Raw genomic sequence first — 13,525 nt, forward strand, 5'->3', positions numbered from 1 at the left:
ACAATACCTGTTATTATTTTGTTTTATTTATGATTTAAAAAAAACACTAACACATGGGCTGATTGGGCTCCTTCCCCATCCTATCAAAAAGCCATGAAAGTTAAAAGGTACATAAAACCATTCACTTCTAAAGAGCTTGGCATGAAACTGAAGCATCAGCATAATTACCTTTCTTTACAAGCTATAATAGCTTTCTTTTAAAAACATTTGCAGTACCCACTACCTTTAATTGCAACTTTGAGAACAACATTTGCGCGTGGACTCAGGCCACAGATGACCAGTTTGATTGGACTCGGCGTCAAGGCGTGGACCACACCACTGGACGTATGTGATGTCTTGTGTATCGAATGTTATTTTAAAAAATGAACCTGGCTCTGGGAAAACCAGGCTTAAGGCATGTGCATAAAGTGTTATGCCAGATTAGCATGTGCAGCTAAACATAAACATTATTTTCCACCAAGCTTAATTAAGTTGAGAAGACTCTGCCTGTAAAAAAACAATTTCTAAACTGCAGAAAGTGTTGTCCCTGATTAGCCTGTGCAGACTAAACAGCCTAATCTGGGATGACAATTAAGTTACATGCATTAAGCCTCATTTTACCAGATGGAGGCTCAGTTATACTTATTTACACCTCTGGCCTGTTCAAGTGTTTTATGATAAATAACAGGTTGTCATATAACTTTTAAAAGCTGTTACATCTTCATATATTTTTAAAGGATTGTAAATGTTAATGATAATTGTAGTATCAAAGTGCTTTGTCATCTATATAAATATATATTCTTATACTTACTTATCAAATCTGGGATCTAAGGCATCTACAAGTTGTTGGAGTAGTTCTGAATAACAAACCTTTCAATGCAAGGTTTTGAATGGAATTATGATATTTAAACGCCTTAAAGTTAACTTCCCTATATTGTCCACTCATTATTCATTTCAGGTGGCTATTACATCTACATCGATGCCTCTGGTCCAAAGATCAATGCCTCTGCCCGTATAGTGAGCCCAAGGGTCCAGTTACCCAACCCCCGGGGCCCGCAGTGCCTTAGGTTCTGGTACCATATGTATGGGGCGCACATCAGCGCGCTAAATGTCTACCTACAGTCTGCTGCCAACCTTGGCCAGGCTGTCTGGACCAGGAAGGGAACTCAGGGTAACCAATGGATACAGGGAGCCTTGGTGATAAACGCTGCAGCACCGTTTAACGTGAGGGCCTTTGTTTTTGTATTTTATTGTAAAAAAACTTGTATTTTCCTTGTCAATAGGTATTATACGGTACGTAGGCATCCAGTCGATACCATACAAATTTGATTTTATTAGCATAATATGACATAGTTAAGGGTAAACATAAATGAATTTAGATTGATGTGTTATGGACAAAAAAAAATGATTTAGATAATAATTAAATAACTATTAGAAAAAAGAGAATAAGAGAAAAAAAAGGTCTTTGTCTTTGTTGAGTTGTCGATTGTTGTGCATATTTTGGACACTTTATGGTCATGCATTAATCCAAAATTTCACAGAACAAGGCTCATGTAGATCCATGTTGCAGGTTGTGTTCGAGGCAACACGCGATGTCACGTATGCAGGAGATATCGCCCTTGATGACATAAGCCTTGCCAATGGGGCATGCTCAGGTATGTTGATAGATTGGAAGTAGAAGCCAGGAATGAAAGTATTCGTTTTGAACATACTTAACGTCATCTTTTTCAAAATAATACCTCTGCCATTTCCCAATTTGGTCACTGTATGTAATATGAGCTTTGTTCTGGAAAAACTCTTCTTAATGCAATTGCGTAGTGTCATCCAGATAATTCTGGGCAAAATGCACAGGCTAATCTTGATTGACACTTCATGCTCATGCCTTCAGCCCAGTTACTCCAGAAAGAGACTCATATATATTGTTCCGTTGTTTGTGCGATTCGGAAGGAATATAATTCTTAGGCTTCATGAAATGAATACAATATATGTTCTCTGTGCATGCATTATACGCATTTTAATGCACTACAGATTTTAGGTATTAAAAGAAAAAAACAAAACAGAAACATCTCAATAAAGTCTATAAAGACAATGATGACACTTTCAAGAATGATGAGCATATTTAAATTAATTTGCAGAATTATCAAATATCTGTGCTTTGATGTAAAGCAGTACAACTATTTCTTCCAAAATATTATGCTGGCTGTGGTATTTAAAAAAACATACAGCATGTTGGATGGAAATTGATTCATCAACAATAAGTGACAAGGCATTTACTGTTTAACTTACAAGACAAGGTCTGTTTATTGTTGCCATGGTTGCAGACTCCACTCAGACGAGTGCCTCGGTCATAGACTCCTGTACGTTTGAGACCAGCATGTGCGGCTTCACTAATGATAAAAATGGAGACATATTTGACTGGACACGCCAGACTGGGAGCACTGCAACTCAGAACACTGGCCCGACCTCCGACCATACACTTGGAACATCCAGAGGTACTTGGGGCGATTAATTAAGCCTTGATCTGGAAAAATTGGGCTTAATGCATATGCCTCAAGTGTCAGCCCAGATTAGCCTGTGCAGTCCACAGAGACTAATCAGGGACGACACTTTCGCTTTTATGGAATTTTCATTTAAAAGAAGTCTATTCTAAAAGAAAATACATTTCAGGCGAAAAGTATTGTCCCTGATTAGCCTTTGCAGATGACACAGGTTAATGTGGGACAGCACTTGACACACATGCATTAACCCCAGTGTTTACAAAACAACGCTCAGTTTCTCAAATGAATAAATCTGGCATGAATATTGACCCTTTATTATAGAAGCCTAGTGGTTATGTTACTTGCCAAAGGAGATGGGGGTCAAGGATGCGAGTCATGCATGACTTGTTCTGTCTCCCTTTATCAACATTTATTTAATATAGGAGGGGAGATCACTAAAGGAAACAAAATTTGTATGCCCCCGAAGGAGGGCATATAGTAATCGCACTGTCCGTCTGTCCGTCCGTCTGTCCATCCGTCTGTCCATCACACTTTGCGTTTAGGTTTTGAAAAATGCTCATAACTTCTATGTCGCTTCAGATGTAACATTCATATTTGGTATGCATGTGTATATGGACAAGGCCTTTCCATACGCACACAAATTTTGACCCCTTTGACCTTCACCTTGAACTAAAGGTCCGCGTTTAGGTTTCAAAAAATGCATTTAGGTTTCAAAAAATGCGCTCTTGTTTTATCTTTTATTTTCTATGTATTTTTTTTTAATTTAACTGACTGAATAACAAAAGCACCTGTATTTTTTTTAAATTAAGAGGAACTCTATTGGTTTCCAGGCTACTACATGTACATTGAGACATCAACACCTAGAAGGCTCGGTGATACAGCTCGGCTGTCCTCACAAGTGTACAATGGTTCCACCACCAACGAGTGCCTGGAGTTCTACTATCACATGTTTGGGCCCCAGATTGGCACCTTAAATGTCAAGGTAATGCAATGTATAAATATAAATGATTAAAAACCCAGCTTAATGTATGTGCGTAAAGTGTCGTCCCATTCAACTTTTATGTAATTTGTTGTTGAAAGGAGGTCTCATCTTAAGGGAAAACTAGTTTACACAAAAAATGAATTGGGCCTGATTAGCCTGTGCAGAATGTACGGGCTAATCTTAGACAAAACATTACACTCATGCATTAAGCCCCATTTTTCCACAGCAAGGCTGAAATAAATTTACTACTTGTTAATAATTAAGGAACACTACCTGAAATAGTCAGACTGAACAAACTAAAACCAATTAAATGGTTATTGCTGACCAAATGTTATTGTCCCAAGGGTGTCAAATATGCATATTATTTTAAGGGTTTTATATCAACGGTTTAAGGTCATATGTATTTCATTTTGGGGCTAAAAATTGATAGGACCATGTAGTTAATACGTTCTGTTTATAGCTGAAGATAAATGGTGCCATGTTGCCTCCTAGCATTTGGAGCAGATCCTTAAATCAGGGAAATCAGTGGAGTAAAGGGCAGGTCACTCTAGCAGCTGCAATTATTTCGAGGAATTTCCAGATAGTGTTCGAGGGTGTGAGAGGAATTGGTGACTTGGGAGATATTGCTATTGATGATGTCAAGCTAAGTCAGGGATCCTGCAGCAATGGCGTAGCTGGGGCAAGCCCTGGTAGGTTTAGTTAGATTGTTCAGGTAAAATGAATTTATAAAGCAAAGAAAATGCCTATTTTCAATTAAGGTTTTCTGGGAGTTTTGCATTGTTTTGGGGCAAAATAAACAATTTCTGTCTTTGTTTCTAGATATTGTTTTCATGATATATTTTGCTTTTAATTTCTGTTTTCATGAAATTACATTTACATGACATCGTGTTATAGCAAGGTGTTTTAAGTAGGGCTGTTTTTAGTTCATTTTTTAATTAAAGGCCTTAAATTATCCAATATTAAATTATATTATAGATCTATAAATCCAGCAACAACAAGAAATTAAACTAATCTTTGCATGTTAACGTACGCCTGTGATATGACGTCCGTATCTGGTGTCATCTTTCAGGTGGTTGTACATTTGAGACTGGTCGTTGCACGTGGACCAACTCCCAAGACGACAACTTTGACTGGATAGACGGAACAGGAAGTACAACCACCCTGAATACAGGACCAGTCAATGACCACACACTCAACAATGCTCAGGGTAAGTACCCATATTGAGAAACGTTCTGGGAAAACTGGGCTTATGCATGTGCTTTAGTATCATCTGAGAATAGCCTGTGCAGTCCGCACATACTAAATTTTTTTAGAAAGGAATTCCATGAAACTAAAAAACTCAACAAAAGCGGAAATTGTTGTCCCTGATAATTCTGTGTTGCCTGCACAGGCTTATCTGGAACAATTCTTTATGCTCATGCATTAAATTCTATTTTCCAAAGCGCAGGACCACTACAGATTATGCACAGAATGGTTTTAAAATGTACAAGTAGAAATGATGGTTTGGGGGGTAATTTTCAATGATTACACAGTCATTTATGTGCAAGATGCATTGACAATAAAACGTTTGACAGGCAGTATTGTTTGAAGCCCAAACAGAGATGATGGTTGTTTTGTGTCAAACATTTTACAATCATGAAACGCTTCACACTGCATGTTAGCAGTTTTATGTAAAAGTAGAGGTGCGTATTATTGTTGATAAGTAATGCAGCAGTAATTTATTTACTTTTTGAGTGTTTAAATAGGTGAGAATGGTTATTGTTTAGTATTAACATGTTTTCCAACTTATGTTTAGCTGAACAAAAAGAGATCATGATTATTGGTATAACTGGTACTGGTAAGTTGTTAAGGTCCCAAAAGAGCTGACAATTATTGATGAATACTTTCCAAATATTTGGGATATTTTTTCATATATTGCGGATATTGTTCCTAATTGTTTGGATACTGTTCCTAATTGTGGGGATATTGTTTCTAATATTGCGGATATTATTCCTGATAGTGTTGATATTGTTCCTAATAATTTTATTTTTCCTAATATTGTGGATATTGTTCCTAATATGGTGGATATTGTTCCTAATATGGTGGATATTGTTCCTAATATGGTGGATATTGTTCCTAATATTGTGGATATTGTTCCTAATATTGTGGATATTGTTCCTAATATTGTGGATATTGTTCCTAATATTGTGGATATTGTTCCTAATATTGTGGACATTGTTCCTAATATTGCGGATATTATTCCTGATAGTGTTGATATTGTTCCTAATATTGTCAATATTATTCCTTACATGTATATTGTGGATATTGTTCCTAATATTATGGTTATTATTCCTAATATGGTGGATATTGTTACTTATATTGGGGATATTATTCCTAATATTGTTGATATTTTTCCAAATAATGAGGATTCTTTTCTGCCTTATAATTCCATGCACTGTAGTTTGTAGAAATAAGCAATAAATACAATTATTAAATATCACACAATTGAACTAAACGGCCTTATTCGTTCAGTGTGTATATTTTCTTCATATCTTGTTTTCAGGTCATTACCAGTTTCTAGAAGCATCTGCTCCCAGGAAGGCCGGTGACAAGTGCTGGTTGCTAAGCCAACAGTTCCCGCCCACCAGCAGCCGTTGCATCCAGTTCTGGTACAATATGTACGGTTCACAGATTGGCTCTCTCAACGTATACATCAAGGTGCTGATGATTATATTCTTTCGTCCTTAATAATGTTAATATGTCTGTAAGTCTGTCCAGTTTAACAACAAAAGAACTGTTTATCCTTTTTATAAATGCATTGGCAGCCCTTATATGCCCCTTTTCGTTAATCTCAGTTCAATGGAGCAGCAAACCAGTCCATCTGGTCGCTAAGCAGTGACCAGGGGAGTACATGGAAGTACGGACAGGCCCCCATCAAGTCCTCTACAGCCTATCAGATCATAATAGAGGGTGTCAGAGGAAGTGGTTACCAGGGTGACATCGCCATTGATGACCTCGCTTTTACTGATAATCTGTGTGGAGGTAGATCTATTAAAGAGTTGTATTGTGTTATTGCAACTTTCTATGGACAGTGTTCAGTGTAGTATTTGCACAAATTGATTTTTTTTACTGGAAATAATGAAAAAGTGTTCATGTCTTATTTGTATAATTTTAATTGTATAACCCCACCAAAACAAAATAACAACAACAACAAAACACAAAACAATACAAATAATTGATCTTTATATAGTATATTGTCAACAAGAAACAGCATTTTAACTTATTACACTGTAAAATCATACATGTATTTATTTTTGGGACATTAATTTTCATGGGTTGACCGCTCCACGAATTTATGAACACAAAACGTCCGAAAAAAGAACAAACGGAAATTTATCTTTTTCCAAAATCAGATATCCACAAAATGGAGTGTTAAGGAAAAAGTCATTTTTTAAATTAGACATTTTATGCCAACTTATACAAATGATGTTACAATAATTCCTCTGCATTTCAGTTCAACCAAGTACAGCTTTCGTCAACTCCACAGCGCCCCCTGTTGGCACAACTAGTGCTCCCACCACCCCTGGTAGGTAACCAGTATCATGTGTATCTCATGGAGCTGCATATTTTGAGTGGTGAAAGGTCAAGGTCATCCTTCAAGGTCAAAGGTCTAAAAAACAAATTCAAGGGAAGTAATAAGCTTTAAAAGGGAGATAATTTCTAATCCTGCCAAATGATATATTGAAATTTTATTTCAAAGCGGCACAATAGGTGGCATTGTGTCTCGGTCAACTGCTGGAGCGTGCGCGTCGCGACCGAGGCAAGAGTCGCCCGCAGAAGATTTTCTCACCTTTACATATTTCCTTATAGAGGGGAACTTCTGCGAGTGGCTCTGCTAATCCAGCAGAGTCCGTCACCCTCGAACCGGACGTCTTCCACACTGCTGGGATTGCTGTCTTCTCCAAGATGCAGCGGACTTGTCACCCGCTGTTTATTGTCGAGAGTTCGCCGGCCCGGACCTGCCAGAGGTCCCGTCTGAAGAGGGCCGGGGACGGCGGGACAGCAAGACCACCAGTGTGGGGGACATACGGAACGGACCTGGGTCTTGTGCTTTGCTTCTACGCGGGGGGGGGGGGGGGCCTCTGAAAGGTCACAGTGGAAGGTCGGGCTACTATAACCTCGTGAAGAGGCCAGTAGGACCTGTAAATAAACTCTGAAATGCACACACACACGTGGCATTGTGTTTCTGACAAAACACATCTCTTGTTTAAATTTATAGAGCCATCTTCCATTGGACTTGTTTGTTATATTTACATTTGGAGCACTTTTTTTATTTGCTTCTAAATTAAATAGCATGATGTCACTTTGGTGAAATGATATCTGTAGCATGGAATGACAATATATCAGTGAATCATTTAGAATCAAGCAACATTTTAATTTTAGGGAACTTGTTTACTTTTACAGGGGTGTGATTTTTCCACAGATGCGCGGATTTCCGCGGATTGGGTTGTCTCGGGTAGATTCTTCCTAAGCATTTTTAAATCGAGCGATATAATTGGCTGTCGTTTCCCAATCTTCCAATTAAAATTGGTTTCTTAAAATGTGTTTGGTATTTCTAAGCCGATTCACGTGCAAATGGCGACGTTGTAAAGCGAACATAAAGATTATTGAAATGACAAATAGCAATCGAATGAACGACTGACATCATATAGTTTGATAGGAATAATGAAATGTGTTTGTCAACGAAAAAGACTACGTTTTAGATACAAGCAACACATATTTTGTTTAAAATTGTGCACAGTGAATTTGTGTCACTGAAACCAGCGTTTGCAAATTGGAGTTTAGTCTTCTTGCGAAGTAAAACAATTTAGAAGAGTATCGTTCAAACATGAAAATAGACAAACACGATTTGATTTATGTTAGTGGATCTGTGTATTATCAGATTTATATGCATATTCTGCTTTATTATGTTTGTCACGCTGTTCAGTTAACTGAAATAGCATTGAACTGAAGATGTGAAATGCAAAATATTGAAAGGTAAACAAATTAAATATATTAATTTAACTCAGTTTAATACATCATTAACTCAAGTGTGTTTCTTTGATATATTTAGTCCATTTACTGTAATTCAATACATTGAAGAACTGCTTCTATTGATCACAATAAATACTGTTTAATTTGCATCCTCAGTATGTTAAATGTGAAGTTTAATTTTAACAGGTTTTTATAAAGAAATATTGTTATGAAGTCCAAGAAGTTGTTTATTTTTATGTCTGTTTTAAGGTTTGTCATTGCGTTATGCGCACCATTGTGTAGTCAAAATCAGTCTACAGAATTTTCCTCCCCTCTTACTTTGCCTCAATCACACCCCTGTTTTAACAGTGTGATTAAAAACATTTTACACTAATTGTCATGTCATGATATATACATAACTCAATTAGATACAATATTTTCACACTTATTATGAGCCTCACGCTGAAAAACGGGGTTTAATGCATGTGGGTAGAATGTTGTACCAAAGAAGCCTGTGCAGTAAGCACACACTTTTCAGGGACCACACATTCACTTTAATTGTATTTTTGGTTGAAAGGAAGTCTCATTTAAACAAAAATCCAGTTTAGGCGGAAAGTGTCATCCCAGATTAGCCTGTGGATATGGCACAGGCTAATCTGAGATGACACTTTGCACCTATGGGTTTTGTCAGAGCTTGGCTCATCATATCTATTTTCATCCTTTCAGCCAGCGGAGCTGTTGACTGCAACTTTGACCAGGGCCTCTGTACATGGACTCAGGACAAGGGAGACAACTTTGATTGGACGCTCAACAGAGGTCCCACCCCCACTACACTGACTGGCCCTTCTGCTGACCATACAGGAAGTATGTGGTTGACATAGTTTAAGCATGGATGTTGTCGGGCACAAATGTAGTATTGTCTTATTGAGAGGCATTCCAGGAAAACAGGTCTTAATGCATGTGCATTAAAGTGCTGTTCCAAATAAGCTTGTGCAGTATACACAGGCTATATGCCATATGGCAAGAATGAGTAGCCATAGAATGCATTGACAAGGCTGTATAAACATTAATGCAAAAAAACTAGGGATGCAAGAGGTTAACTGGTTAACCTACCATAACGACCAGTTAAAAGATAACATTTTTGGGTGAACCAAAATTTTTATATTATGCTTTTTTATGGTAATCTTATATTGATTTTAAGTTTTCCGTGCGACATACTGCCAGCTTGCACTGGAGACTAGATAGGACAACATGCTGCACCATCAATGTTAATAAATAACATGTTAACAAAGTTAGAAACCAATAAATCAGTACTTTGGTGGTTACAAACAGGGTATATGTTTTGATATATGGTGTGATTGTGTTTTTTACTCGCAAACATTTAACTAGCAAACTGCAGGGACAGGGGGCTGTGAAAATGTTATTGACACATTTATCTAACTCACAATAAAAATCAGTGAAGACATTGGGCGGATTACTTTGACATTGTTTTAATCAATATCCAATATTGATTGCTCACAAAAATAAAGAGTTTATAAGAAACAATTGATTAAGAATTGCATTTGTAGTTAAAAACTTGTTGAGTAGGTTAGAAAAATGCGCGTAAATTATTAACCCGATGGCGACTCGTTGACATGGTGATGTGAAAGTAAATGTTTTCCAATAATTACGCGTGTGGCCCGGAAGCTTTTGTCCGTTCTATCGACATCCTTACCATCGGAGCCAGTGTATTTGAAAATAGGTTTCCTTGTTATCGAGGCTCACAACCGCACGACCTGAAGCTAGTGGACAAAGTCATTGTCTTGACCAAATGAAACTGTTGGTTTGTGCATGTTCTGCATATACATGTTTGTTTGCTGATTTGTTTGAACTGTAAGATAATGTTGCACTTGTTTAGAAATTATTTAAAAACATTTTTATTTTAATTTTAGTTTAAGAACTTAAAACAGAATGAACAAATAATGACAACATTATTGTGAACTATATGACACGAACGTAATATAAGCGACCCTACCATAAATAAATAAATTATGACACTCGAAAATGAAGATTGCGTAGTTCTTATGACTTTTAACCTTTATGCTTTTATGCAGGAAAAATAAATGCAAAATATTTAAAAATTAATATTGTACAACATTCTTATTAAAAACTGATAATTATGTTATCAACATCAGCCATGAAAAATTACTTTCATTTCTATAGAGTACATGTACGAGCGGTCAGACATGTTTAACATATACTTAAAATGTTTTACTACTCAAGGTTTTTTGGCTGCCTATTACAAAAGATGAACTGGTTAATGTTTTTTCTCACATCCCTATAAAACGAAATGATTTCTCATTCAGACGGTTCATACTTCTTCATCGAAACCTCCTTTCCAAGAAGGCCAAATGACAAAGCACGCCTGGTCAGCTCACAGCAAACTGCCGGCACGTCTTGCCTCTCATTCTACTACAACATGTATGGTCAGAACGTTGGTGCGTTGAACGTGTACGTCAAGAGGGGCGTCGCCTTGGGTAACCCAGTGTTCTCTCAGTCAGGGACCAAGGGACAGGACTGGAAGTCCGCTCTAGTCACAATCACCTCGGCCGTCCAGTATCAGCTCGTGATTGAAGGAGTGGTAGGGGGTGGTTACCTTGGTGACATCGCTGTGGATGACATAACCATGACAACTGGAACATGCCAGACAAGTAAATATCTCATTAATAGGCTTTCTTAAATAATTGTATTTCATGTTGAAGGTGTTGTCTTTTTAAGTTTTTGTTTCTTGTTGTAGATTTTGATTTCTGGAGCTTGTCTATACAAACACCATGCATACACATTAATTTAAGTTATAATGCAATGTTTCAAAACCAGAAAGGCATATCAGTCTTTGTTGCACATATAGGACCTTTGCGCTCTCATTCACTTTAACATTTTATTCAAATTTTCAACTCTTTTTCCAGATGGCAACAGCAATTTTGCGTGTGACTTTGAGGACGCAGCTCTGTGTGGGTACACGCCGGACTCCTCGGCCCAGTTCCAGTGGTCCCGAAGTTCCAGTAGTACACAAACGGCTTCAACTGGCCCTACTAATGACCATACGTACGGCACCCCAGCAGGTGAGCAATCAGTTGTTGTTGTTGGAATGTCCAAAAATAAAATGTAATGGTGCAATGAAGGCAAATGATTATTTATTATTGTAATTAAGGAGCATGTGATTGGCCTGAGTATGATCATTTAGAGGATTGTAGATACGTAAGAGTAAAGGTAAAGTCTGTATATGACAAAACGATAAATTCTCATGTTTTGCTTTTCATGTTTCGTATATGAACAAAATGTTACAATTTACCTATGAAAATACAAATATTCAAAATAAAGCATACCATTACTTCATTTGTTCAGGACACTACATGTACATAGAGACCTCGGCGCCTAGAGTACCGGGTGACAGGGCTCGGCTTATCTCCCCTGCTTACAATGGCCCCAGTGGTGTGCAGACCTGTGTGGAATTCTGGTACAACATGTACGGGTCCACTATTGGCACACTCAATGTCTTCTTAAAGTCCAGTACTGGCCTAGGAAATCCAGTGTTCACTAAACAAGGTTTGAATGCCTGTATTCTTACAAATATTTATTTTATAAAACCCAAGAGATTATTAGTAAGCCATAGGCTTTCTATGCAATCAAGCTTAAATAGATAGATGATATTTGTTTTATTGAATAATACTTGTAATAATTATTTTTTACAATATGTATTTTTTATTAGCTTTATAACCCAGTGGAGAATTGTAAATTTTAGCACTTATCTGTGAAAAGTCAGGATATCATCCTTATAGCAAAAAAACATTCCTCTGTATTGAATGCTTTTAAAAACTTTACTCATATTAGTATCTTTTAAGAAGGTAAAAGCCGTTTTCTTTTCATCAAGCAGGAATAGATAAATAGAATAATTTCATTCATTTATTTTGTAATACTTTATCACTTAGTATTTAATAAATTGGTTATTTGTATTTAGAATTATATAATATGTATGTATATTTATGATAGAATAATCCTTAAAAAAGCAGGTCATAGGTTATTTAAGTTTAAAATAAATGAATGCATACAAATAAATATGCTTACATAGGTAGGGAGATTTTAAAACATTGGAAGCATAACCTTTAAAGTTCTATGCGTAACCGACAGGTAACCAAGGCAACAGATGGATACGAGGTCAGGTGGCATTCCCAGGAACCACAGGGGCCATGCTGGTGTTTGAGGGAGTACGAGGCTCGTCCTTCTACGGGGACATCGCCATTGACGATGTCACCATGAAACCGGGATCATGTGCCACTGGGGCACCAGGTATGATATTGTAGTCTGGGTACACCTATACATGGAATTGTATTCCGGTTATACTTATTCAGTCATATATCAAATTTGCATGAAACTTCGTTTTCATTTTAATTTCTTGTTTGAAATTCTTTATACTTCATGTTTCTTGGGTAATCATATGATTGTTTTGCATAGGTAAGTTTTGTTCTTATTGTTCAAGGACTGATGATATGATAATTGGTTGTAGTTTGCAAAACACATTGTTTTTTTTGGAAATGGGGCCCGATCTCTTAAAATTGGGAAAATCTCATTGTTTTAGCTGAAATCGGGAAATGAGTTTGCTGTCTTTTTGCTAAAAAATTCTTTAAAATTAAGAATAAAAATGATTTACATAAATTTACTCAGGTTTAACTTATAGAGCTTGATGGAAGATGAATTAAATGCTGAGATTTATTTATCTTAATTTTTTTTTTTTTTTAAACCTTCATTTGGGAATGTTTAGGTCCCATTTGGGAAGAATATATACTTCTTTTCCATTGGGAATGGGTCCCCCTACAGGTCCCAAATTTGAACGAAAAAAATACTGCAACATGTACACATTTGTATTTTGAAGAGTTAAGAATTGTATCTTATATGTAAACATGTCATTCTGTCTCCTAGGCAACTGCATTTTTTTTTTAAAGTTTGTGTATTTTATATTTCATTAATTGCTTCCGCAGCTGAGCCTGCATAACGTGTGGACCAGGAGTTTGTCCCAGCACTCCTACCCTATTATCTA

General features: G+C 36.8%; 1 protein-coding gene across 1 annotated transcript in view; it reads left to right on the plus strand.

Annotated features, from left to right (window-relative positions):
• LOC127844445 (MAM and LDL-receptor class A domain-containing protein 1-like) overlaps window positions 1-13,525 on the plus strand; it is a 146,457-nt gene that overhangs the window by 33,898 nt on the left and 99,034 nt on the right. The window contains exons 40-54 of the mRNA XM_052374653.1: window positions 214-324; window positions 938-1,203; window positions 1,550-1,634; window positions 2,301-2,471; window positions 3,308-3,459; window positions 3,920-4,148; window positions 4,529-4,666; window positions 6,002-6,156; window positions 6,294-6,480; window positions 6,953-7,024; window positions 9,178-9,315; window positions 10,797-11,141; window positions 11,397-11,552; window positions 11,836-12,036; window positions 12,619-12,777. Coding sequence (XP_052230613.1) covers window positions 214-324; window positions 938-1,203; window positions 1,550-1,634; window positions 2,301-2,471; window positions 3,308-3,459; window positions 3,920-4,148; window positions 4,529-4,666; window positions 6,002-6,156; window positions 6,294-6,480; window positions 6,953-7,024; window positions 9,178-9,315; window positions 10,797-11,141; window positions 11,397-11,552; window positions 11,836-12,036; window positions 12,619-12,777 — 2,565 coding nt within the window. The remainder of the gene's footprint in view (window positions 1-213; window positions 325-937; window positions 1,204-1,549; window positions 1,635-2,300; window positions 2,472-3,307; window positions 3,460-3,919; window positions 4,149-4,528; window positions 4,667-6,001; window positions 6,157-6,293; window positions 6,481-6,952; window positions 7,025-9,177; window positions 9,316-10,796; window positions 11,142-11,396; window positions 11,553-11,835; window positions 12,037-12,618; window positions 12,778-13,525) is intronic.

Source organism: Dreissena polymorpha, chromosome 1, assembly GCF_020536995.1.
Source record: "Dreissena polymorpha isolate Duluth1 chromosome 1, UMN_Dpol_1.0, whole genome shotgun sequence".
Taxonomy (NCBI): domain Eukaryota; kingdom Metazoa; phylum Mollusca; class Bivalvia; order Myida; family Dreissenidae; genus Dreissena; species Dreissena polymorpha.